We start from the raw sequence: 25,995 nt of genomic DNA, 5'->3' as shown, positions 1-25,995 counted from the left end.
CAAGCTGTCAGCACAGGCCTCAATGTGGGTCTCGAACTCATGAGCCATGAGATCATGACTGAAGTGGGATGCTTAACCAACTGAGCCACCCAGGAGCCCCTGGAAAGTTCCATTTTATTGTGTCATTTATTAGAAAACAATATAAGAAAGACAAAGGGGAATAGAAGGTAATGTGTTCTGTCAGTTTCAATTTCAATACATTTAGTTTTTAAAGCTTTGTAAAAATAAAATTATATTTAAAGGCAGAATAGGTTGACTAATTAAAACTAAAGAAATAGTCCTTATACTCCTTCACAAAGCAAAAAAACCTCCACATGTGATACATGTAGTCCATAGTCCATTTTTTTTAAGTGTTTTTTTTTTTTAATTTACTCTTCCTATTCCAAATCCTAACCCATTTTCTCAAAGGTAATGCATGTTTACATATGGAAGAAGGTGTAGTAGAGGATAAGAGTGTAGGGCATGGCCTCAGATTTTCTTGGTGCTCATTCCAGCTCTGGCACTCACTAGCTGTTTGGAGTTGGGCAAATTGTTTACCCTCTCCTTGTCAGTCTTCATCTTTATAACTCCCTCTTAGGGTTGTTGTAAAAACTAGAAGGATAATATTTGTAAGGTTTACAGAACATAGCCTGGCCTGTTATAGGACTTGAATGTTCGAAGCTTTTATTATTATAAAAATTGTGAAAAATAGAAAAAGTGGGATAAGACACCATAGAACCACCAGCTTAAAACAAGTGTTAACATGTTGTTTTCCATGTAGTTTTATTTTATGATTTCCTCTGCATAATTGGGATCATGCTGTAGATAAAAGCTTGAGTCCTGCCATTGTTGATTAATTGTAACACAAGCATTTTTCCTTGTTATTAAACATTTCAAGTAAACATCAGTATTCTTGTAACAGTATCCTGTAAATATACTATAATGTACCCAAGCATCCTTCTTTTAATGGAATATTTAGGTTTAAAAATATGGCAAACCTGGTATACATTTATATATTATTTTATAAAAGATTATCACATTTACTATTAATTTTTTTATTTGGGAATTTTATTTTCATTTTGAGAGTGAGAAAAAAATAGAAGGGATAAGTAGCTATCTCTTATTTTTAGTTTTTTTTTTTTTTTAATGTTTATTTGTGAGAGACAGAAAGAGAGCATGAGTTGGAGAGGGGCAGAGAGAGAGAGAAGGAGACACAGAATCTGAAGCAGGCTCCAGGCTCTGAGCTGTCAGCACAGAGCCGGATTTGGGGTTCATATTCACTGACTGCGAGATCATGACCTGAGCCAAAGTTGGGTGCTCAACCAACTGAGCCACCCAGGTGCCCCAGTAGCTGTCTCCTTTTAACCATGTAGTGTTGGAATAAAAAAGAATTCTAGAGTTCTGTGAGTCCTGATTCATTGCTTTAAGAAGTTAATTGGACTCTGATAGTTTTTCTAAAAAATCAGTTTAGCATGTGAAATGCCATATCAGGGTTCCCAGTTATTTTAAAAATTCTAACAAGTGGTATATCAACAAGGATTTTAGCTTAATAGTGGAATACTATGTCGAAAAAACCGTGGATTCTGAGAACAAACTGAGGGTTGATGGGGGGGGCGAGGAGAGAGGGCAGGTGATGGGTATTGGGGAGGGCACCTTTTGGGATGAGCACTGGGTGTTGTATGGAAACCAATTTGACAGTAAATTTCATATATTGAAAAAAAAATTAAAAAAAAAGAAAAAACCATGGATTGTTGAAAAACAAAATTTTAGTATTAAGCTTAGCTTGTGTAGAGAAATGCAGTTCTAAAGTGTGTGTGTGTGTGTGTGTGTGTGTTTTAAATTTCCAATTCATGGAGTGACCAATCAGAAATGATGGGATGAAAATTTACAGGAAAGAAAAGAAAATAAGGAAGCAGAACCACAAGAGGGTCATTTAGATTCAGTCAACCAAAGTGTATATTTACTTAATAAACTATGTTGAAGGCCTGTAATACTTAAGAATGCCATATGCATTTATGTATTTTTCAAATTTAATTCTTGTAACAACTTTATGAAGTAGGGATTTCCTATTTTACAGAAGAGGAAACTGAGCCTTAGGGAACTTAAGCACACCCAGTATCACATATTTAATAAGTTGTAGATTCAGTTCCTGCTCTTCTGTCTTCAGGAAAATTGTTTTTTCCCTACACTTTTGCATTTATAATTCTGGAATTCTCAAACATTGATTTAAATTGAGAAAATATCTTTATTTTATAGATGAAATATAAGGAAAAAGAATACAGACAAGCATGGAAAGTGAAGACACAAAGAAGATACAAGGTGAGAAATTAATGGATTATATATCTGGAATTAATTTTATAATCTATTTGTAGGATATATTGCAGATTATCTCACAGGATCCAGGAAATGAAAGAATCATTCAACAATTTACATGCATATTTATTGTGCATCTACCCTGCATGTCACACTGATTTCAGGACACTGACATTCTGATGGGAAAAGGCATGCTGATAATTAGAATACCGTATGATAGCCATTTTAATAGAGACATAGACAAGAATATTGGGAATCTGAGAGAACCACCATGACAGTATGCATGGAGATAGAGATTTTAGAGTTGTCCTTTGAAAGATGGAAATTAAATCCATGGACATGGAGGAGGTTAACCAGAAATATTAAATATTAAAAAAGAAAAGGATGGGGAATGGTGTTCCTTAATGCACACCATCACATAAGGATTTGGCTGAGGAAGAGGGCCCTCAAAAAAAGACTGAGAAAAACATTTCTTTTTTTTTTTAACGTTTGTTTATTTTTGAAAGAGAGAGAGAGAGAGAGCGTGAAAGGTGAAGGAGTAGAGAGAGAAAGGGAGACACAGAATCAGAAGCTGGCTCCAGGGCTCTGAGCTGTCAGCACAGAGCCCAACACGGGGCTTGAACTCACAAACTGTGAGATCATGACTTGAGCTGAAGTCAGATGCTTAACTGACTGAGCCACCCAGGCATCCCAAAACATTTATGTATTTTTTTTTTAATTTTTTATATTTTAGTTAATTAAATTTTTTAAAAATATTTTTTAACTTTTATTTATTATTGAGAGACAGAGCACGAGCAGGGGAGGGTCAGAGAGAGGAGGAGACACAGAATCCAAAGTAGGTTCCTGCCTCTCAGCTGTCAGCACAGAGCCCGACGTGGGACTCGAACTCAAACTGTGAGATCATAATCTGAGCCGAAGTTGAATGCTTAACCGACTGAACCACCCAGGCACCCCTAGTTAATTAAATTTTTTTAATGTTTAATTTAGAGAGAGTGAGCACAAGTGGAAGAGGGGCAGAGAGAGAGGAATACACAAAATCCAAAGCGGGCTCCAGGTCCTGAGCTGTTAGCACAGAGCCTGACGTGGGGCTTGAACCTATGAACCATGAGATCATGACCTGAGCCGAAGTTGGACACTTAACCTACTGAGCCACCAAGGCACCCCTATTTTAGTTAGTTAATATGCAGTGCAGTATTGGTTTCAGAAGTAGAATTCAGTGATTCATTACTTACATACAATACCCATTACTCATCACAAGTGCCCCACTTAATCCTCATCACACATCCAGCCCATCTCCTATGCAACTCCCTCCATCAACCCTCAGTTCTCTATCGTTAAGTCTCTTGTGGTGTGTTTCCCTTTCTTCTCCTCCCTCCCTCATATGTTCATCTGTTTTGCTTTTTAAATTCCACATATGAGTGGAATCATATATTTGTCTTTCTCTGATTGATTTATTTTACTTAGCATAATACATTCTGTCTAGCTCCATCCAAGTTGTTACACATGACAAGATTTCTTTTTTTTTTTGATGGTTGAGTAATGTTCCATTATATATATGCCACATCTTTTTTATCCATTTATCAGTTGATAGACATTTGGGCTCTCTCCATAGTCTGATAGCTATTGTTGATAATGCTGCTGTAAACATTGGTGGGGTGCACATACCCCTTCAAATTTATAGTGTGAGAAAAACTTTTCAGGAAGGTGAATGGAGAGTCAGGAATGTGGAATTTTGGAAATCAGCTTTAGGAGAATACTTCCATGAGAGAGATTGCTTGAGCTATTCAGTGTCAAGTGTCCATAGATGATGACTGAATTGTCCACTAGATTTTGTATTTAGGAGGCCATTTGTTTTATTAATAGTCAATTTAGTAGGGGTGCCTGAGTGGCTCAGTTGGTTAAGCATCCAACTCTTGGTTTTGTCTCAGGTCATGATCTCACGGTTCGTGGGTTCGAGTCCCGTGTCAGGCTCTGCACTGCCAGTGTGGAGCCTGTTTGAAATTCTCTGTCTCCTCCATCCCCTCTGCCCCTTCTGTACTCCCCCTTTCTCTCTCTCTCAAAATAAATAGATAAACTGAAAAAAAAAAAAAAAAACAGTACATTTAATATATTTCAGACAGATTGCAGTATATTGACGTTTAGGTGGGAAATAAGGATCTGGAGACATTATGAATACCTAACTCTTTTTTTTTCTTTTTTTTTCTTTTTTTTAAAGTTTGTTTACTTATTTTGAGAGAAAGAGAGAGAGAGTATGTGCAGGGGGAGGGGCAGAGAGAGAGGGAGAGAGAATTCCAAGCTGGCTCATAGAGCCTGATGTTGGGCTTGATCTCATGAACCTTGAGATCATGATCTGAGCTAAAATTAAGTGTTTTTTGCCCAACCGACTGAGCCACCCAGGTGCCCCAATACCTAACTCATCTTAAAAGCTTGACTGAAGAGAGGTGCCTGGGTGGCTCAGTTGGTTAAATATCCAACTCTTGATTTTGGCTCAGGTCATGATCTTATGGTTCGATTCATAGGATCGAGCCCCATATCAAGCTCTGTGCTGTTAGCACAGAGTCTGCTTGGGCCTCTCTTCCTGTCTTGCTGCCCCTCTTCCCACCCCTCAAAATAAATGAATAAACATTAAAAGAAAAACAACCAAAGTATACAATTCAGTTATTTTAAATATATTCACACTGTTGTGCAACCATCACCACAATCAATTTTAGAGCATTTTTATCACCCCCAAAGAAACCCTATGCCCTTTAGCAATCACACCCCCCTCCCAACTGTAGGCAATCACTAATCTGTTTTCTGTCTCTGGACTTGCCTATTCTGGACATACAAATTGAATCATAGAATATGTGGGCTTTTGTGACTGGCTTCCTTCACTTAGTGTAATATTTTATTTTTTTATTTATTTTTATTTTTTTTTTAACGTTTATTTATTTTTGAGACAGAGAGAGACAGGGCATGAACGGGGGAGGGTCAGAGAGAGAGGGAGACACAGAATCTGAAACAGGCTCCAGGCTCTGAGCAGTCAGCACAGAGCCCGACGCGGGGCTCGAACTCACAGACAGTGAGATAGTGACCTGAGCCGAAGTCGGATGCTTAACCAACTGAGCCACCCAGGCGCCCCTTAGTGTAATATTTTCAAGAATTATTCAAGTTGTACCAGTATCTTCATTCCTTTTTATTGCCAAATAATATTTCATTGAATGGATATATCATATTTTGTTTATCCATTTAAGAGTTGGTGGAAATTTGGGTTTCCACTGTTTGGCAGTTACAAGTAATGCTGCTATGAATGTTCATGTGTAAGTTTTTGTGTGCCATAGGTTTTCATTTCTCTTGGGTATATATTTGGTAGTAGAATTGCTGAGTCTATGGTAAATTTATGTTTAGCCTTTTGAGGAATTGCCAGACTTTTTGCCAAAGTGGCTGTACCATTTTATATTCCTGCAGCAATGTATAAGGGCCCCAATTTCTTCAGATCCTTGGTCAACACTTGACATAATCTGTCTTTTCGATTGTAGCCATTCTAGTGGATGTGAAGTGGTTTCTAATTGTGGTTCTGGTTTGTATTTCCTTAATGACTAATGCTGTTGAGCATCTTTTCATATACTTAATTGACCATTTGTGTATCTTTTTTTGGAGAAATGTCCATTCTTTGCTTTTTAATTGGATTATCTTTTTATTATTGAGGTTTTAGAGTTCTTTATATGTTATGAACACAAGCCCCTTATCAGATACCTTATTTATAGGTATATTCTTCCATTCCTTATATGTGAATTATCTTTTTACATTCTTAATGATATCTTTTGAAGCTCAAAAAATTTCAATTTTAAGTCCAATTTATCCAGTTTTCTTTTATTGCTTGTGCTTTTGTATTGTATATTCTTGAGTTTTTGTTCATTTTCTTCAGGAATTATTGAAGAAACTAGGTTTCATAGCCTGGGGAAGATAAAACTTGAGTCGTAGATGTCATTAGGTGCTTTGGGAAGGGAGGGATTATAATAGAAAGTATCAAAATATGAGAGGGGAGTATAGGAGAGAATAGAGGAATACATAAAGAAGTTTCTTGTTTTCTTCAGTTGTGCCTAGAATTGAAAATCACTATGCTCCATCAAAAATCCTGTTTGGCATGTTGTTGCTGATGAGAGGTTTATTGATAACCCATACAGGCAAACTAACCTTTTTACAGTTTCTATTAATGTAGAATAAGATCAATAAATGATTGCTGTTGCTTCAAGACAACTTAGTGATAACCTTTGTATTATGGTTTTTCACTAACAAATTGGATCATGAATTATTTCATTAAACCAAATTGTCAGTTGAATTTCCTTTAAGAGGAAGACTAAATATTGACAATAAATCTAAGTTTCTTTTAGTGTGTTCCTCTGTACTTTTATGTCCTGTCTTCATTCTTTATCTTTGAAAGCTTTATTTTTTTTTTGAAAAAAATTTTTCTATTAAAATTTTATTTAATGTTTTTATTTTACTTAGAGAGCACATGAGCGAGCATGAGCGGGGGAGGGGCAGAGAGAGGGAGACACAGAATCTGAAGCAGGCTCTAGGTTCTGAGCTGTCAGCACAGAGCCCGACCCGGGGCTTGAACCCATGAACCGTGAGATCATGACCTGAGCCAAAGTTGGAAGCTTAACCAACTTGAGCCACCCAGGTGCCCCTATCTTTGAGAACTTTAAATGTTAATTCAAGCATTATGTCAAAATCTACATACAACTTAAAATCCTTAAAACCAAGAGAAGAAATTGTTTAAAGGGTATGGTAAAAAATTTTATGGGAAAATGATTATCTTTCATTTTTAGTTGCAAATAAATATTTCAAGTTTATATTTTGATAAGTCACACACACGCGCGCGCACACACACACACACACACATCCATGCAAACAGTAGCAACAATCAGGATAGGGAATATAGCCTCATGCATCTTTATAATACTTCTTTTCGTCCCTTCCTTGACCCACTTTCCCCAAACGGCCACTGATCTGCCTTCTGTTACTATAGAGTAGTTTAATTTTTTTTTCAGTACATGGAGTAATACAATACATATTCTTTGTGTGTAGTTTCTTTCCCTCAGCGTAATTATTTTGAGATCCATCCATGTTGTTGTGTATATCAATAGTTAATTCCTTTTTATTGCTAAGTAGTATTCCATTTTATGGTCATTTGTTTATCCATTCATCTGTTGATGGACATTTCAGGTGTTTTCAGTTTTTGGCTATTACATACAATGCTGCCATGAACATTTGTGTACAAGTCTTCGTATGGACACATAACCTGCTTTCCTTTTGGGTAAATTCTTAGGAGTGAAATGGCTGGATCAAATGGTAGGTGTATGTTTAACAATTTATGAAACTGCTGAACTTTCAAAGTGGTTGTACCATTTTATGTATCCACCAGCAATACATGAGAGTTCCACTTCTTTTGCATCCTTGCCAAATATTTTATGGTCAGCCTTTTTACATTTTGGTCAGTCTAGTGGGCATGTAATAGGATTTCCTTGTGGTTTTAATTTACATTTCCCTAATGATTAATGGTGTTAATCATCTTTTCATGTGCTTATTTGATACTTGTATACATTTTTTATCGAAGTGTTCAGATCTTTTGCCCATTATTTTATGGGCTGGTTCTCTTATTGTTGAGTTTTGAGATGTCTTTATATTTTATGGATGTATGTATTTTATCAGCTATGTGTTTTATAAAGATTTTCTGCATTTGTGGTTTGTCTTTTCTGTACTTCAGAAAACACTATTGGGGTGCTGGATGCCTCAGCCAGTTAGGTGTCCGACTTTGGCTCTGGACATGATCTTGTGGTTCACGGGTTTGAGCCCTGCTTCAGGCTCTGTGCTGACAGCTCGGAGCCTGGAACCTGCTTCAGTTTCTGTGTTCTCCTTTCTGTCTGCCCCTCCCCTGCTTGTGCTCTGTCTCTCTCTTTCTCTCTCTCTCTCTCTCTCTCTCCCCCAGAAATAAATACATTAATTTTTTTTTAAAGGAAAATACTGCTAAGAGAATGAAGTTTTAAATTTTGATGAAATACAATTTATTCATTATTTTTCTACAGATTGTATTAATAATACTGTGTCTAAGAAATTTTCATGTAAGCCCAAGTAGCAAAGTTTTTCTCCTGTGTTATCTTTTAAAAGTTTTATAGTTCCAGATTTTACATTACATCTGAATCCTTTTTGAGTTTCTTTTTGTATATGGTTTGATTCAAGTTTGGTTTGTTACGTTTTTGAATACAGATATCTGTTTGTTATAGCATCATTTGTTGGAAAGGCTATCCTTTCTTCTCTGCATTGCATTTGTGCCTTTGTAAAAAATCAGCTATTCATATATGCATGAGTTTATTTTTGGACTGCATTCTAGTTTATTGATCTATTTGTGTATGCTAATGCAATACTATACTCTTTTGATTACTGTAGCTTTATAAGAAGTCTTGAAATCAGATAGTTTTAGTCTTCAAGCTTTATTCTTCTTTTTCAGAATTGTTTGGCTAATAGGTCCCTTGCATTTCCATATGAATTTTGGGTTCATCTTGTCAATTCATATTTTTAAAAAGCCTGTTGGGATTAAATTGAATCTATAGATCAATTTGGGGGAATTGACATCTTACTATTTAGTCCTCCAGTCCATGAAAAAGGTGTTTCACTCCCTTTATTTCAATCTTGTTTAATAATTCTCAGCAATATTTTTGAGGTTTTAGTATACATGTTGTTTATATCTTTTGTTAGGTATATCTCTAATTATTTCATGTTTTTGATACTATTATAAATGGCATTGTTTTTAAACACCAATTTCCAATTACTTTACCGCAGGGATATAGAAATATAATTGATTTCTGTATGTTAAATGGATATGCTGAAATCCTACTATACTCCATTATTAGTCTAGTAGCTTTTTTGTAGATTCCATCGGGTCATCTATATAGAAGGTCATGTTGTACATGAAGGCAGATAGTTTTACTACCTTCTTACCAATTTGAATGCCTTTTATTTCTTTCTCACTTGATGGCACTGGCTAGGTTCTCTAGTACAATATTAAGTGGAATGCTAAATAGAATGATACACTCCCCAGTATAATATTAAACATCTCTGTCTTATTCCTGATCTCAGAGAGAAAGAATTCAGTCTTTCTCTATTAAGTATTATGTTTGCTATAGAGCTTTTGTTTTGTTTTGTTTTTGTGGATATACTTTTTCAGGTTGAGGAGTTTTTCTTCTATTCCAAGTTTGCTGAAATTTTTTTTTAACTAGAAATGAATGTTGGATTTTATCAGATGCTTTTTCTGCATCTATTGAGGTGATCATATGGCTTTCCATGTTAGTTTATCACATTACATCAATTGATTTTTCAAATCTTAACCAACTATGCATTCTTAGGATAAACCCACTTGTTCATGATGTATTATTATTTAATATGTTGTTAGATTCAGTTTGCTAAAATTGTTTAGACTTTTTACATGAATGTTCATGAAGGATATTGGTCTGTAGTTTTCTTTTTTTTCCTTTCTAATGGCTTTGGTTTCGGTATAAGGATAAGGCTAACCTCATAGAGCAAGTTGGGAAGCGTTCCTTCTCTCCAAACTTTTGGGGAAAGTTTGTGTAGAGTTGATATTACTTCTTCCTTAAACATTTGGGAGAGTTTACAAATGACGCCATGTGAACTTGGAGGTTTCTTCACAGGAAGGTTTTTAAACTACGATTTCAATTTCTTTTATAGATGTAGTACTATTTAGGTTGTCTGTTTCTTCTTGGGTGAGATAATTTGTATCTTCAAAGCAATTTGTTAATTTCACTTGTCCACTTCACCATTCAGCCATTGAATCTATAGATATGAAGTTGCACATAACATTATCTTTTGAATATTTATAGAATCTATGATGGTGCCTTATCTCTCATTCTGATATTTGTAGTTTGTGTCTTTGCTCCTTTCTCCTGATCAGTTTGTCTAGAGGTTTATCAGTTTTATTGATCTTCTCAAAAACCAGTTGTATTGTTTTAATGCTTTCAGTATCATTGATTTTAGCTTTGATCTTTATTACCTTCCTTCTACTTACTTTGGGTTTAATTTACTGTTTTTATAGTTTCTTAAGGTTGAAGCTGAGGTCATTAATTTGAGACCTTTCTTCTTTTATAATATAAACATTTAGTGTTGTAAATTTCCTCTCAAATACTGTTGGTAGCATCCCACAAATTCTAATATGTTGTATTTTCATTTTCATTCACTTTATTTCTAAATGGCAGATATTTAAACCAGTGTAGCTTTATTTAAAGAGAATAATACTGCATTTGGATTTTCTGTTCTTAAAAAAATTTTTTTTAATGTTTTATTTGTTTTTGAGAGAGAGAGAGAGGGAGACACAGAATCTGGAGCAGGCTCTGGGCTCTGAGCTGTCAGCACAGAGCCTGACGCGGGGCTTGAACTCACAAACTGCAAGATCACAACCTGAGCTGCAGTTGGATGCTTAGCTGACTGAGCCACCCAAGCACCCCATGGATTTTCTATTCTTATATTTCATGTGAGGGGAAAATCAAATAATTACAAGAAGTTCATTTCAAGTTCTTTTATTTAAGGAACATCTTTCTTTTTTTTTTTTTTTTTTTTATCTTTACTGTTGGATAGATTATAAAAGGAATATGTACTCATCTTGAAAACAGACATGATAAATATATGTATTTAAAAAGTGAAATTTAAATGGTTAGTGTTTGAAAGATAACACTTGGTTTAAAAAAGTGAAATTTTTGTTCTTTAGAAATGAAGACTGATCTGAACTTACTGTTGGAGTGTCTGAAGTATCAAATGGACAACCCTTTTTCACAAAAGGAAGCTTTGGTCACTATTCATTCAATTTGTCAACAAAACAGTAAGATGTGATAGTGAATTTTTATCTGTGATTGTAGTTCTTTAGTATTTTGAAATATGAAATATGCATAGCTCTTTTTCTTCAACTCACTCTACTTGTTATGTTACTATATTCATGTGATTTATTTTCTCCTTAAAAGAATCATAATATCATTTATGTTCTCTTTTGTCTGTACATCTTGTAGGTAATGCAGGTGTTTACTTTCGAGAAATTGGTGGTTTGATGTTTATAAGAAATCTTGCAAAGTCAAGTGAACATAGCATGGTAAAAGAAGCAGCCTTATATACATTAGGAGCTGTTGCGGAACAAAATGGTAAAATATGAGAACTTTTTTTCATTATCCTTCAAGCATCGTGTTATATTTTAACAGACTACTAAAAAGTAATTTTAGGGGTGCCTGGGTGGTTCAGTTGGTTAAGCATCCAACTTTGGCTCAGGTCATGATCTCCTAGTTCCTGAGTTTGAGCCCTGCATTGGGCTCTGCACTGACAGTGTGGAGTCTCCTTGGGATTCTCTCTCTCTCCCTCTCTCTATCCCCTCCCCCACATGCATTCTTTCTCTCTGTCTCTCTTTAAATAAAGAAACTTCGGGGTATCTGGGTGGCTCAGTCGGTTAAGTGTCTGACTTTAGCTCAGGTCATGATCTCGCGGTTCATGAGTTCAAGCCCCATGTCGGGCTCTGCGCTGACAGCTCAGATCCTGGAGACTGCTTCAGATTGTTTTTCTCTCTCTTTCTCTCTTTCTGCCCCTCCCCCACTCATGCTCTGTCTCTCTCTCTCTCAAAAAATAAATAAACATTAAAAAAAGATCTTTTTCACATTGATTTAAGATACTATTTGTACTTCATGAATTTGAATATGCATATATGTATCTTTGATTTTTCTATTAAGTTCATTATATATCTAAGTACTTGAATCAAAAGACGAAGATAACCTACAACATGTTGTGTATAGAAAAATATACTCTGGGTATAGAAATTCATGTTGGTCAAAACATTTTTCTGTAGTATAGCCAAGATGAAGTTGAATCTAAAGTTTTAGTTTGTCAAACAACTTTCTATCCTTAAATTTCCATCCATTAAATATTTCTTCATCATTTGGTAAGAACCAAGCTATGTGCTAGTCATTGGGATAAATAAGACATTGTCTTTGCCTTTGAGAGAATGTCCAATAGCTGGTTCTAAATACTGGATCAAATACTAATTATACCTCTGTGTTCAAATTATTACCTTTTTAAAGATTTTATTTTTTTAAAGTTTATTTTTTTAATAATTTATACACCCTCAAACTCACAACCCCAAGATCAAGGATCACATGCTCTTCAGACTGAGCCAGCCAGGTGCCCCCTCAAATTATTATTCAAACAAAATTTTTTTAATGTTTATTTATTTTTGAGAGAGAGAGAGCATGAGCGGGGGAGGGAAGAGAGAGAGGGAGACTCAGAATCTGAGGCAGGCTCCAGGCACCACACTGTCAGCACAGAGCCCAACGCGGGACTCAAACCCACGAACCATGAGTTCATGACTTGAGCCAAAGTCGGATGCTTAACTGACTGAGCCACCCAGGCACCCCTCAAATTATTTTTTGAAAATTTTGTATTGCATTATTATAACACACACACACACACACACATACACATATACACACACCTACTGTCAGGTATCATGTTTGCTTTTTGGAAAGATATTTTTATTTTTAGAAAGTCCTTAATAGCACAAGTATCTTGTCTCTATTTTCTAAAGCAGGTTTATGAATTTTCTAAAAGTTTTCTCTTGCTATGTTTTGTTACTTACTCATCTTAAATTTTTATGTTTTAATTTTTTTTTAGTTAGGTTTTTATTAGAAATTCTAAGGGATTGTGCACATGTTGTAGCACCTCAATCAAGTATACTTCTGATTAAGATATTGCTTTTTAAAAAAAATTTTTTAAATGATTTATTTATTTTTGTGAGAGACAGAGACAGAATGTGAGTGGGTTAGGGGAGGAGAGAGAGGGAGACACAGAATCTGAAACAGGCTCCAGGCTCTGAGCTCTCAGCACAGAGCCCGACACAGGGCTCGAACCCATAAGCTGTGAGATCACGACCTGAGCTGAAGTCAGACGCTCAACTGACTGAGCCACCCAGTCGGCAACTTTATATTTTGTTTAGCATACTTTAAAACTTGTGCTAATGCATAGAAATTGAAATTATATTTTTTTCATTTTTCAGTTTTTTGTCAGCAGACTTTGTGCACTTCAGAATTGTTTGAAGACTTAACTTGGTTCTTATCTAATAATGATTCAAACACAAATTTGAAAAGAATGTCTGTCTATGTCATATTGGTGCTGGTTTCAAATAATAGTAAGTACATTCTTGTATGTTGCAGAAACATTTAAAAATAATAAATTGAAATAGTTGTTCCTTTTATATCAGTATCTTTTAAAAAATCTCACTAACTTCTGAGAACTACTAGTTTTATTTATTTATTTATTTATTTATTTTTAATTTTTTTAACGTTTATTTATTTTTAAGAGACAGAAAGAACAGAGTATGAGCAGGGGAAGGGCAGAGAGAGAGGAAGACAAAATCCAAAGCAGGCTCTGGGCTCTGCGCTGTCAGCACAGAGCCCGACACGGGGCCCGAACTCACTGACTGAGAAATCATGACCTGAGCCAAAGTCAGACACTCAACTGCCTGAACCACCCAGGTGCCCCTGAGAACTACTAGCTTTAAAGAAAAGAGAATAGCATATATTGTTTGATATTTATTAATTTTAATAAATAGTAAAGTGATTTGTGTTACTTAAATAACATTAAAAAAAGAACAGCTTTAAAAGCAAAAGAGAGACATTTGATGATTAGTTTGATTGATTTTCCACTGAATTAGCCATTTAGTTACAGTGTTTACTATATCAGCCAACAATGGCCTAAAATTTCATGTAGGTTGTGGCTAAAATTTTGTTTCATTTTTGGAGGAAATTTGAATGCTGTCATTCTATAAGCATAGGTAATGTATTTTCCATAATAATTGTGATTACAGATTTTTATCTACTGTAATTCTCTGTTATACTTAGTACTACTTTAAAGTGATTAAAAGTTATTTATTAGAAATATTACTTAAATGTTTTTCATTTCTACAAAAATTTTTTTTTAAATTTTTTTTTTTTAACGTTTATTTATTTTTGAGACAGAGACAGAGCATGAACAGGGGAGGGTCAGAGAGAGAGGGAGACACAGAATCTGAAACAGGCTCCAGGCTCTGAGCTGTCAGCACAGAGCCCGACGCGAGGCTCGAACTCATGGACCATGAGATCATGACCTGAGCCAAAGTCGGACACTTAACCGACTAAGCCACCCAGGCGCCCCTCTACAAAATTATTTATAAGCAAAAGTCATATTTGTGTGCTAATATGGCTGTTTTTTTAAGGGACTGGACAGACACTTGTGAGAGAAACAGGTTGTATTACAGTTCTGACACAGTTGTTCAGGTAAGCAAATATAAATTTCTTGTTATTATTCACTACTTAAGACTTTAGCTCATTTGTATTAATTTGCTTCTTTTTTTTTTTAACCAAATAGGACAGTTCTTTCAAAATATGAGTTGAATTTGTCAGATAAAAATGTTTTCCAGAGTTATCAGTTATGGTCTTCAGTGTGTAGTACTTTATGTGTCTGTGTCAACAATCCTCAAAATGGTAATTATCTCAAATATTTAAATATTAAAATAAAATAAAAACAAATGAACTGATGTTTTCCAAATATATTAAAACACAAGTGACTTTGTCTTCTTTCAGATGAAAATCAGATGCTTTGCTGTTCACTTTTTCCATATGCTAATGACTGGCTAATAAATTGCATCACACCTGAGGTAATTCGCCCTGTTTGCTCATTTATTGGGCTTACTCTTGCAAATAACAGTAAGTATTCATTAATGTCTAATTACACTTGAAGAAACATATTTCAAAGCATAACAGAAACTATTGAGTTAATTATTGAATTAATTGAATTAATGGAATAATTTTATTATAGTAAGTTGGGTCATTTTGAATGCATTTAGACTACTGCAGATGGGAAAATCTTGAAAGGAGACATTGTTAGGAAGATGATTGGGAAACTGGAGGTAGCAGCATAGTTTTGAATCTCCCCAGATAGCCTCATAAAACAGAACAACTAGACAGCAAAACTAAAACCCGACAGAGGGTGTTCTCTGACTACATAGAATTAAATTATAAATGAATAAAAATAAAACATCTAGAAAAGTCCCAAATATCTGAAAATTAAACAAGTCCATGCTAAAACAAAGACCAAAAACAAGAATAACCACAAAACCATGAGTAGAAAAAATAAATGATAAAGAAATTAGAAATGTTTTTAACTGAATGATAATGAAAACACAACATGAAAAAACTGGGTTGCTGTGGGGCACCTGGGTGGCTGAGTCGGTTAAGTGCCAACTCTTGATTTCAGCTTAGGTCATGATCTTATGGTTCATGAATTTGATCCCCACTAGTATGGATCCTCCTTGGGATTCTCTCCCTCTGTCTCTGCTTCTCCCCCACTCATGCTTGTGCATCTTCTCTCTCTCTGTCTCAAAAATAAATAAATAAACTTAAAAAAAAAACTGGGTTGCTGCAAAAGCAGTGTTTGGAAGGAAATTTTTCGCACTATAGTTTGCATAAGGAAAGAAGAAAGGTCTCAAATCAATTTATATTTGTTTCCACCTAAGAAACTAGAAAATAAACCAAGTTTAACTCAAAGAAGGAAATAATAAAGAGAATATCAGAAACCAATGAAATAGAAAAATAACACAGCAGGGGAAAATCAGTGAAGCCAAAAGCTGATTCTTTAAAAAGATCAATAAACGGATCCTTTAGCCCGACTAACCACAAAATAAAAAAAGAAGGCCCAAATTACTAATATCATGAATAAGAAGTGACATCACTCTAGATCTTAACAGATACTAGGATAATTAAGGAATAATAGAAACAACTTTATGCTACTAAATTTGACAACCAACAGGAACTAGACAAATTCTTTGAAAAACACCAACTCAGAAGAAATAGATACCTTCCAGGGGCACCTGGGCGGCTCAGTCAGTTGAGTGTCTGTCTCTTAATTTTGGCTCAGGTCATGATCTCAGGGTCTGGAGTTTGAGCCCTGTGTTGGGCTCTCTGCTGAGCCTGGGAGCCTGCTTAAGATTCTGTCTCTGCCCCTCTTCCCTGCTCATGTGCATGCACTCTCTCTCTAAAATGAAAAAGAATAGATGATTTGAATATTATTATATGTATTAAAGAAGTTGAATATGTAGTTTAAAACCTAAAACAGGAATTTCCAGGCCCTGATGGCTTCACTGGCGAATTATACCAAACATTTAGAGAAAAAAAAAATCTACATTAATTACCAGGAAATGGAAGTACAAGATATGCCTCCCAACACATTTTAAAAGACCAGAATTATTCCCACACTAGAGCTTGAAAAAGACATTACAAGAGGGGTGCCTGGGTGGCTCATTCAGTTAAGCGTCCGACTTTTGTTTTTGGCTCAGGTCATGATCTCATAGTTCATGGGATCAAGCTCCATGTCAGGCTCTGTGCTGACAGCGAGGAGACTGCTTGGGATTCTCTCTCCCCCTCTCTCTGCCCTTTCCCATTTGCGCACTTTATCTCTCTCAAAATAAATAAATATTAAAAAAATCATTTTTTTTACATGTTTATTTTTGAGAGACTAAGAGAAAGCAAGTGGGGGAGGGGCAGAGAGAGGAGGGAGGCACGAAATCTGAAGCAGGCTCCAGGCCCTGAGCTGTCAGCACAGAGCCTGACACGGGGCTCAAACCCATGAATCGTGAGATCATGACCTGAGCTGAAGTCATACGCTTAACCAACTGAGCCATCCAGACACCCCAATAAACAAACGTTTTTTTTAAAAAAGAAAAAGACATTACAAGAAGACTATATATGAACATAGATGCAAACATCCTTAAGAAAATATTAACAAATCGGGGCGCCTGGGTGACGCAGTCGGTTAAGCGTCCGACTTCAGCCAGGTCACGATCTCGCGGTCCGTGAGTTCGAGCCCCGCGTCGGGCTCTGGGCTGATGGCTCGGAGCCTGGAGCCTGTTTCCGATTCTGTGTCTCCCTCTCTCTCTCTGCCCCTCCCCCGTTCATGCTCTGTCTCTCTCTGTCCCAAAAAAAAAAGAAAAAAAAAAAAGAAAATATTAACAAATCAGTGGTGCCTGGCTGGCTCCGTTGGTAGAGCATGTGACTCTTGATCTTGGGGTCATGAGTTCAAACCCCATGATGGGCACAGAGCTTAATTTAAAAAAATTTTTTTTTACGGACTTCAAGCTATATTACAAAGCTGTAATCATCAAGTCAGTATGGTACTGGCATAAAAACAGACACTCAGATCAATGGAACAGAATAGAGTACCCAGAAATGGACCCACAAACGTATGGCCAACTGATCTTTGACAAAGCAGGAAAGAATATCCAATGGAATAAAAACAGTGTCTTCAGCAAGTGGTGCTGAGAAAACTGGAGAGCAACATGCAGAAAAATGAACCTGGACCACTTTGTTATACCACACACAAAAATAAACTCAAAATGGATGGAAGATCTAAATGAAAGACAGGAAGCCATTAAAATCCTTGAGGAGAAAGCAGGCAAAAACCTCTTTGATCTTGGCCGCAGCAACTTCTTACTCAACATGTCTCCAGAGGTAAGGGGAACAAAAGCAAAAATGAACTATTGGGACCTCATCAAAATAACAAGCTTCTGCACAGTGAAGGGAACAATCAGCAAAACTAAAAGGCAACCAACAGAAATGGGAGAAGATATTTGCAAACGACATATCAGATAAAGGGTTAGTGTCCAAAATCTATAAAGAACTTACCAAACTCAACACCCAAAAAAACAAATAATCCAGTGAAGAAATGGACAAAAGACATGAATAGACACTTCTCCAAAGAAGACATCCAGATGGCCAACTGACACATGAAAAAATGCTCAACATCATTCATCATCAGGGAGATACAAATCAAAACCACAATGAGATACCACCTCACACCTGTCAGAATGGCTAACATTAACAACTCAGGCAACCACAGATATTGGGAAGGATGCAGAGAGAGAGGATCTCTTTTGCACAGCTGTTGGGAATGCAAACTGGTGCAGCCACTCTGGAAAATGGTATGGAGGTCTCTCAAAAAATTAAGAATAGAACTACCCTATGACACAGCAATTGCACTACTAGGTATTTATCCAAGGGACACAGGTATGCTCTTTCGAAGGAGCATATGCACCCCAATGTTGATAGCAGCATTATCAACAATAGCCAAAGTATGGAAAGAGCTCAAATGTCCATCGATGGACACATGGATAAAGAAGATGTGGTATATATATACAATGGAGTATTACTCAGCAATCAAAATGAATGAAATCTTGCCATTTGCACCACATGGATGGAACTAGAGGGTATTATGCTAAGCGAAATTAGTCAGAGAAAGACAAATATCATATGACTTCACTCATATGAGGAATTTAAGGTACAAAACTGATGAACATAGGGTAAGGGAAGCAAAAATAATATAAAAACAGGGAGGGGGGATGAAGCCTAAGTGACTCTTAAATATGGAGAACAAACAGGGTTACCGGAGGGGTTGTGGGAGGGGGAGATGGGCCAAATGGGTAAGGGGCATTAAGGAATCTACTCCTGAAATCACTGTTGCACTATCTGCTAACTAACTTGGATGTAAATTTAATAAATGAATAATTTTTTAAATAAATTAAAATTAAAAAAACATTGGGGTGCCTGGTTAGCTCAGTTGGTTAAGCATCCTCTTGATTTTGGCTCAGATCGTGATCTCACGGTTTGTGAGGTCATGTCCTGCATCATGCTCTTTACTGGCAGTGCAGAACCTGCTTGGGATTTCTCTCTCTCCCTCTCTCTCTGCCCCTCCACCACTCTGTCTTTCTCAATAAATGAATAAACATTCTTTTAACATAAAAAATATTAAATCCAGTAATATATAGAAAAGGTAATATATTATGACCAAGTGGCATTTATCCTAGGAATGCAAGATTGGTTCAACATTGGAAAATTCACCATTTTCACAGACGATGACAGAAAAGAAAAACTATATGATGATCTAAAAGGATATAAGAAAAGCTTTTACATAGTTCAGTATGTATTTGTGACAAAAACTTTTGGTAAACTAGGAATAGACAGAACTTCTCAATGTGATAAAGGGCCTCTACAAAACACTACAGCTAGCATATTTAATGGTAAAAAACTTAATCCCCTCCTCCTTCCCCACTCTGCCAAGATTGGAAAAAAAATGATAGCCACTCTCATTACTTTAAGATTTTACTGGGTATTTCAGCCAGTGAAATAAGGCAGGAAAGTAAAAACGCATAGAGATCGAAAAGGAAGAAGAAAATACAGTGTTTATTAATAGCTGACACGATTGTCTGAAGAATCGAAAATAAAGTTGTAGGAATGAATAAATGATTTTAGCATGGTTGTAGGATCCAAGGTCACATACAGAAATCAACTGTATTTCTAAATAGTAGCAAGGTGGCTCAGTCAGTTGAGCGTCTGAGTCTTGATCTTAGCTCAGGGCTTGATCTCAGCATTGTGAGTTAGAGCCTGAAGTTGGACTCCATGCTGGGTGTGAAGCCTACTTAAAAAAAAAAAAAAAAAGACAAAAAAACCCCACAAAACTAGGGATAAATTTAATGAAATATGTGCAATGTCTATATGCTTAAAAATATGAAACTTTGCTGAGATAAAGAAAACCTAGGTTAATGGGAGATACCCTACACTCATGGATTGTAATGCTCAGTATTATTAGAATGTCATTTCTGAATTTCATTTCTTGATTCAAGACATTCCCCATCAAAATACCAGCAGGCATTGCTGTAGAAATTGGCGGACAAGCTGATTCTAAAATTTACATGGAAATGCAAGAGGGCCAGGATAGTCAAAACTTTTTGAAACAGGTCAAAATTATGGGATTTATATAACTTGATTTCAATACTTATTATACAGTAATCAAGAAAGTGTGGCATTGATGTAAGTGTAGACATATTAGGTCAATGCAGCAAAATAGCCCATATATAGACCCATACATAGATAGTCGTTGATTTTCTACAAAGGTGCCGTAATAATTCCATGTGGGAAAAGATAATCTTTTCAACAAATGGTGCTGGAAAGAGTAGATATCCATACACAAAACATGAATCTCAACCCTAATTTTACACTGTATACAAAAATGAACCTGAAATGATCCATAGACCTAGATGTAAGAACTAAAACTTCAAAACTTCTCGACGAAAACATAGGAGCAAATCTTCATAACTTGGGAGAAGACAAAGCTTTCTTAGAACACAGAAAGTATGAGCCACTAAAGAGAAAATGATAAATTGGACTTCACTGAAATTAAAAGCTGAAAAGGAAAGCCATAGACTGGGAGAAAATATCTGTGAAATGTACACCTGGTAAAGAACTTACACCTAAGATATATAGAGAATTCTTACAAATCAGTAGGACAAAAAAACAACCTAATGATTAAAAAAAAAAGAGGCCAGATTTGGTCAGATATGTCAGCAAAGGAGATATGAATATTAAATTATACATAAGCATTGAAAAAATGTTTGAAAAGATGTTCAGAATTATTGGTTATTAGAGAAATCCAAACTAAAACCCAAAGGATACCACTACACACTCACTGCAATGGCTGAAAGGGAAAAGGCTAGTATATTAAATGTTGATGAGGTTGTGGAGCAACTAGAACTTTCTCACATGTTGTTGGTATATTTCTGTATTCACACATTTAAAGCAAATAGTCATGTTTCACATGCAAAGGAACTTAGCTCTATAATTCCAAAAATTGGATTCTCTCCATGATGCTTTGACATTTCCTTTTTATCTAAGAGTCAACTTGGATGAATAATAATTTTAGAACCTCATTACTGTCAGCAAACTGGTGTGAAATATAAGATGAAATTTGAAATATTCAGCATACAAGTGTAGACTAGGATGTTCTTGTGTTTATAAATTTTTATTACATGGGCCATAACTAGAAATCATGGTAATACAGTGCCATTTTCATTTAAGCATTTAAAAATACTTCCTAGGGGTACTTGGGTGACTCATTTGGTTAAGGGTCTGACTCTTGGTTTCAGCTCAGGTCATGATTTCACGGTTTGTGGGTTCGAGCCCCATGTCAGGTCTGTGCTGCAGGTGTAGGTCCTCTTTGAGATTCTTTCCCCCCTCTCCCCCCCGCCTCTTCCCTGTTCATGCATGCATTCTCTCTCCTTCTCCCCCCATAAAACAAGTAAATATAAAAATAAAAATACTTCTTTTTTCAAGAATTTTTTTTTAATGAAAATATTTTGCAGTAAAGAAACCTGTTTTGGAGTCTCCATAATATCGAAAATGTTTGCTTATCCTTTGATAACATTTCCTAACAGTTCCTTTCCCAAATGTAGAAAATTCTGAACATGATGTTTTTTTAGATTAAGATCTTTGTGTTTTGTTGAACAATACAAAAAGTAATTTTTTTGTTTAAATCATCTTGGCTCAATTTGTAGTACTAGGGTATACTGGGAAGAAGGTTCGTGGCAGAATTATAATCATTAATCCATGTATCCATTTGTTATAAGCCCACTGCTGGGATAGGGGCTGTAGAGACTATTGAATACACAGACCCTTGGGATACTTTCCCATCAGAATCATTTTCAATGGGGGAACAAGACACTTCGACTTTTAAAAAATGTATTTTTCACTGAGTCTTTGGTTGGAATAGTTGTTATGACTCTCAATAATATGTTATAATTTTATGTTCTAAGAACTAAAACAATTATGCTTAAATAAGATGGATAAAATATGTGTTCTTTTGGAATAGTTAAATTACTTTGCCCTTTGTAGATTCAAGCAATCTAAGGAATGAGTTAAGTTGGAATTCAGAAAATAGGCAGCTTGCTAATTGCAATATCACACTAAATGAATTAATCTATTCTTCATAGCTCTATTGAAGGACTTGAGTTTACTAATGCCATTCTTGCAAGACATACCAGTTCTTGCTAAATAAGAAAGATATCTAACACATGAGAAGCACTGTACTGTGTGTGTAGTTGTTCCATGTGAAAGTGCATTTCTTACTTAAGTAAATGACCTATTTTATGATTAAAGGTAAAGATTAGATTTTTTCATTCTTTAATTTTGGGATTTTTAGTACTTGAAAAAGTCAAGTTAATGTCATATTTAGTGCAAAATAATTGAATGGAACCATACACTTGTTTGCGATATTAATAGTCTTGCTACTTTATTCCTTAAGCATTTGTTCAGAAATACTTTATATCTGTGGGTGGACTGGATGTATTGTCTCAAGTTCTTGTGCAACTGGAATCTGATTCACACAAGACTGTTTCCAGTGCTAAGCTTGCAGTGGTGGTGACAAAGACAGTGGATGCGTGTATTGCTGATAATCGTGAGTAAACATGCTTAGTAATTTTTATATAATTGCGTTTTGTTTGAATTCAACATGGTAGGTGTTGAAATGGTAGATGGAACACAAACATGGTTTGGACTTCCACTTTCTCACATGTGGAAGGAATCTCCAAGTCCTTGTTTTCCCATGAAGGTTATGACTTCCCTAAGGGTTCAAAACTAGGACTTCTGACTTTGTCTAATGATAGAATCAAGATAAGATTCTGTTATTTCTAAACCTTTGTTTCAACACAAAAGAGCAATATTAAGTTAAAAACTTTAAGTTAGAAATGGACATTTGGGAAACATAAGGAATGGAAAACCCAATTTATAGATTTTAAAAAATTATATAAAGAATTAAGTTATGCCTCTTTCTAATAAGTATGAGGTCTGACTTACCCAACCATATCTAGTGTGTGGCAGACTCAGACTTGAACCCATGGCTGCTTCTCACATGTACAGACACTGAGGAATGATAGTCTGTAAATCTCTGTAATAACCAATGCTTTTAACATTCACAAAAAACTGAAAAATAAGTAGGTGATTTTTAAAAAATCAGTTATTATTTTTTTATTTTGACTTGTTTTATTTTTTATTTTTTTAAATATACATCCAAATTAGTTAGCATACAGTGCCACAATGATTTCAGGAGTAGATTCCTTAATGCCCCTTACCCATTTAGCCCATTCCCCTCCCACAACCCCTCCAGTAACCCTCAGTTTGTTCTCCATATTTATGAGTCTCTTCTGTTTTGTCCCCCTCCCTGTTTTTATATTATTTTTGTTTCCCTTCCCTTATGTTCATCTGTTTTGTCTCTTAAAGTCCTCATGTGAGTTAAATCATATGATTTTTGTCTTTCTCTGACTGACTAATTTCACTTAGCATAATGCCCTCCAGTTCCATCCACGTAGTTGCAAATGGCAACATTTCATTCTTTTTGATTACCAAGTAATACTCCATTGTACATATATACCACATCTTCTTTATCCATTCATCCATCGATGGACATTTGGGCTCTTCCCATACTTTGGCTATTGTTGGTAGTGCTGCTGTAAACATGGGGGTGCATGTGTCCCTTTGAAACAGCACACCTGTATCCCTTGGATAAATGCCTAGTAGTGCAATTGCTGGGTCATAGGGTAGTTCTATTTTTAGTTTTTTTGAGGAAACTCCATACTGTTTTCCAGAGTGGCTGCACCAGCTTGCATTCCCAAAGATCAGTTTTTAAGGGCCTGCTATGTGCTGGGCTCTTAGTGAGCTCTAGAGACACAAAAATGATTAAGATCTAGTACCTTGAAGAATTTTACAACCTTACTATTGATATCAATATTGTTAGACACTGGGTGAACTCTGTTAAAAATGCTGTTAGGAGAAATATAACAAAATGGCAGCTTCTTGAATTTTGTTATATCTCACTGTGACAGCTTCAGGGATGCTTCACTGTGTCGTTAACATTAGAACCATGGCAGTTAATAATGTATTTCAGTTACAGGCAGGAGTTAGTTACATAGGAAGGTCTATAGTGCATCTAGATAAGAACAGGTGTATAAAGTGAGAGTAAGCATATTCAGCTTTTAGGGAGGTAGTATTATTACTTCATACTCATAGCATTATGCAGGATAATTGAGAAGAAACCATTCTTCATAAAATAGGCTTTAGTAAACTGTCCCTATCTTGGGAAGTGGGATTAATGAGGACTATGTAAATCACCATATTATTACAATGTATTTATTTATATACACATACACATACATATTAGATATTATATGAGATATGAATGTTAGATATTATATAGTTATGAGATCATTCTCCCAGGATAAGATCTGACATATAGTGTATATATATATATAGTTATGAGTTTGAAGTTTATACTTTTTTCCCTCTATTTTATACTAATAGCTACTTTTGGAGTAATACTATCCAAGTATCAGATTGTTTCAAAACTTTTGACATTACTGCTTCATGAAAGTCTGGATTCAGGAGAAAAATTTAGCATCATACTTACTCTTGGTCATTGCACAGAGGATTGTGGTAAGTATTAAATTTATTCAGTGTGCTTATTAGAACAGTGGAGTGGAAATCCACTTTTGTTTTTTTCCCTCATTTTCATGTGAAAGGCTTAAAAGTACTGCCTTTCTCCAAGTCATTCAGGCCCCAAACTAGTCATTTTGCTCTTCATCCTTCTTCATCCATACTCTTCCTTATCCCTTTCTGCCCAGTTCCAATTTAGGCCCTCAGCCCCTCAACATCAACCAATGTTATTGGAATAGATTTCTCCTTGTGTTCCCTCTCTCGTATCTCCATTTTTCAATCCACTCGTACACTGCTGCACAGATCCAATCCTGTTCTCGCTTACTGAAAACCTTTGAAAGTCCTATCTTTCTTTCTCTACTTATCACTCTCTTTTTTCTCCTCTTCCATTTTCCTCCCTCTTTCCAATCTTCTCCTGCTCTCTCTCTGTCCGTTTTCCTCTTTTCCAACCCTTTCTACATTCCTCGCTCTCTCTCCTTGCAATCTCTTCTCTCCTCTTTGCTCCCTGCTCCACTTTTCCATTCTCCTTGCTTTGCTGTCTCTTGCTTAGGATTTACTATCTTCTACTCTCATTTTTGATATATTTTCCAGAGGAAAATCAGTATGACCTTTTTAAAAACAATGGGCTTCCACTCATGATACAAGCCTTAACTGAATCACAGAGTGAGGAACTAAACAAAGCTGCCACTTTTGTGCTTCACAATTGCAAAAAAATTAGTAAGTATATTGTTACTTTAAAAAAATACCAAAGTTTCTGAAAGGGAATTTGTATCTGCTGAATGAGCCAAACCCCCTAAGGTCCCCAGGCTCTTCTTACATTTGAAAAGCAGAGTATATGATTTGGACATGACTAGAGTGTTTCACCATATTAAAAATCTATCTGGAAGAGAGAAACAATATAGAGAATTTACTTATTTTATGCATTGTGGACAAATTTTGTTGTAGGACTTAAACTTGAGGTCTACAGGTGACTTATGGTTAAATTATAAAGTACATTTCATTTGTTTATTTTAAAAACTGAGTGCCTTTTATTTGCCAGGCACTCTGCTAGGTTTTAGGGATACAATTATTAAGAAACAACAGTCTGCACTCATAGAGCTTAGTTTAACTAGATACACAGGTAGTCATTAATAATCTCAAAAATAAATGAATTGTTATATATTAACCTAAGGGCTAGGAATGGATGGAGCAATAGAGCTTAGAGAGCATAGAACAAAAGACTGTGTTTTAGACTTGGAGCAGAAAAGGCTTTGGAAGAAGTGATTCTTGAGCTGAGATTTGAATATATAGCATTAACTAGGTGAAAAGAAGGGAATTTGTTATGGGCAAATGTCTC

General features: G+C 35.6%; 1 protein-coding gene across 6 annotated transcripts in view; it reads left to right on the top strand.

Annotated features, from left to right (window-relative positions):
• Positions 1 to 25,995, top strand: part of TERB1 (telomere repeat binding bouquet formation protein 1) — a 46,371-nt gene that overhangs the window by 2,062 nt on the left and 18,314 nt on the right. For 5 of the 6 annotated variants that reach the window (XM_078438853.1, XM_078438851.1, XM_078438848.1 and 2 more), the window contains 10 exons: positions 2,236 to 2,298; positions 11,051 to 11,161; positions 11,346 to 11,474; positions 13,370 to 13,501; positions 14,567 to 14,627; positions 14,719 to 14,834; positions 14,934 to 15,056; positions 22,477 to 22,629; positions 24,528 to 24,659; positions 25,251 to 25,376. In XM_078438853.1, the coding sequence (XP_078294979.1) occupies positions 2,268 to 2,298; positions 11,051 to 11,161; positions 11,346 to 11,474; positions 13,370 to 13,501; positions 14,567 to 14,627; positions 14,719 to 14,834; positions 14,934 to 15,056; positions 22,477 to 22,629; positions 24,528 to 24,659; positions 25,251 to 25,376 (1,114 nt within the window). In that variant the 5' untranslated portion in view covers positions 2,236 to 2,267. Of the gene's footprint in view, positions 1 to 2,235; positions 2,299 to 7,500; positions 7,627 to 11,050; positions 11,162 to 11,345; positions 11,475 to 13,369; positions 13,502 to 14,566; positions 14,628 to 14,718; positions 14,835 to 14,933; positions 15,057 to 22,476; positions 22,630 to 24,527; positions 24,660 to 25,250; positions 25,377 to 25,995 lie in introns of those variants that run through there. The other variant, XM_078438850.1, reaches the window with a different exon arrangement.

The sequence above is a fragment of the Panthera onca genome, chromosome E2 (assembly GCF_046562875.1).
Source record: "Panthera onca isolate mPanOnc1 chromosome E2, mPanOnc1 haplotype 2, whole genome shotgun sequence".
Lineage (NCBI taxonomy): Eukaryota > Metazoa > Chordata > Mammalia > Carnivora > Felidae > Panthera > Panthera onca.
The sequence above is the reverse complement of the archived record's forward strand: the minus strand, read 5'-3'. Positions and strand labels throughout refer to the sequence as shown.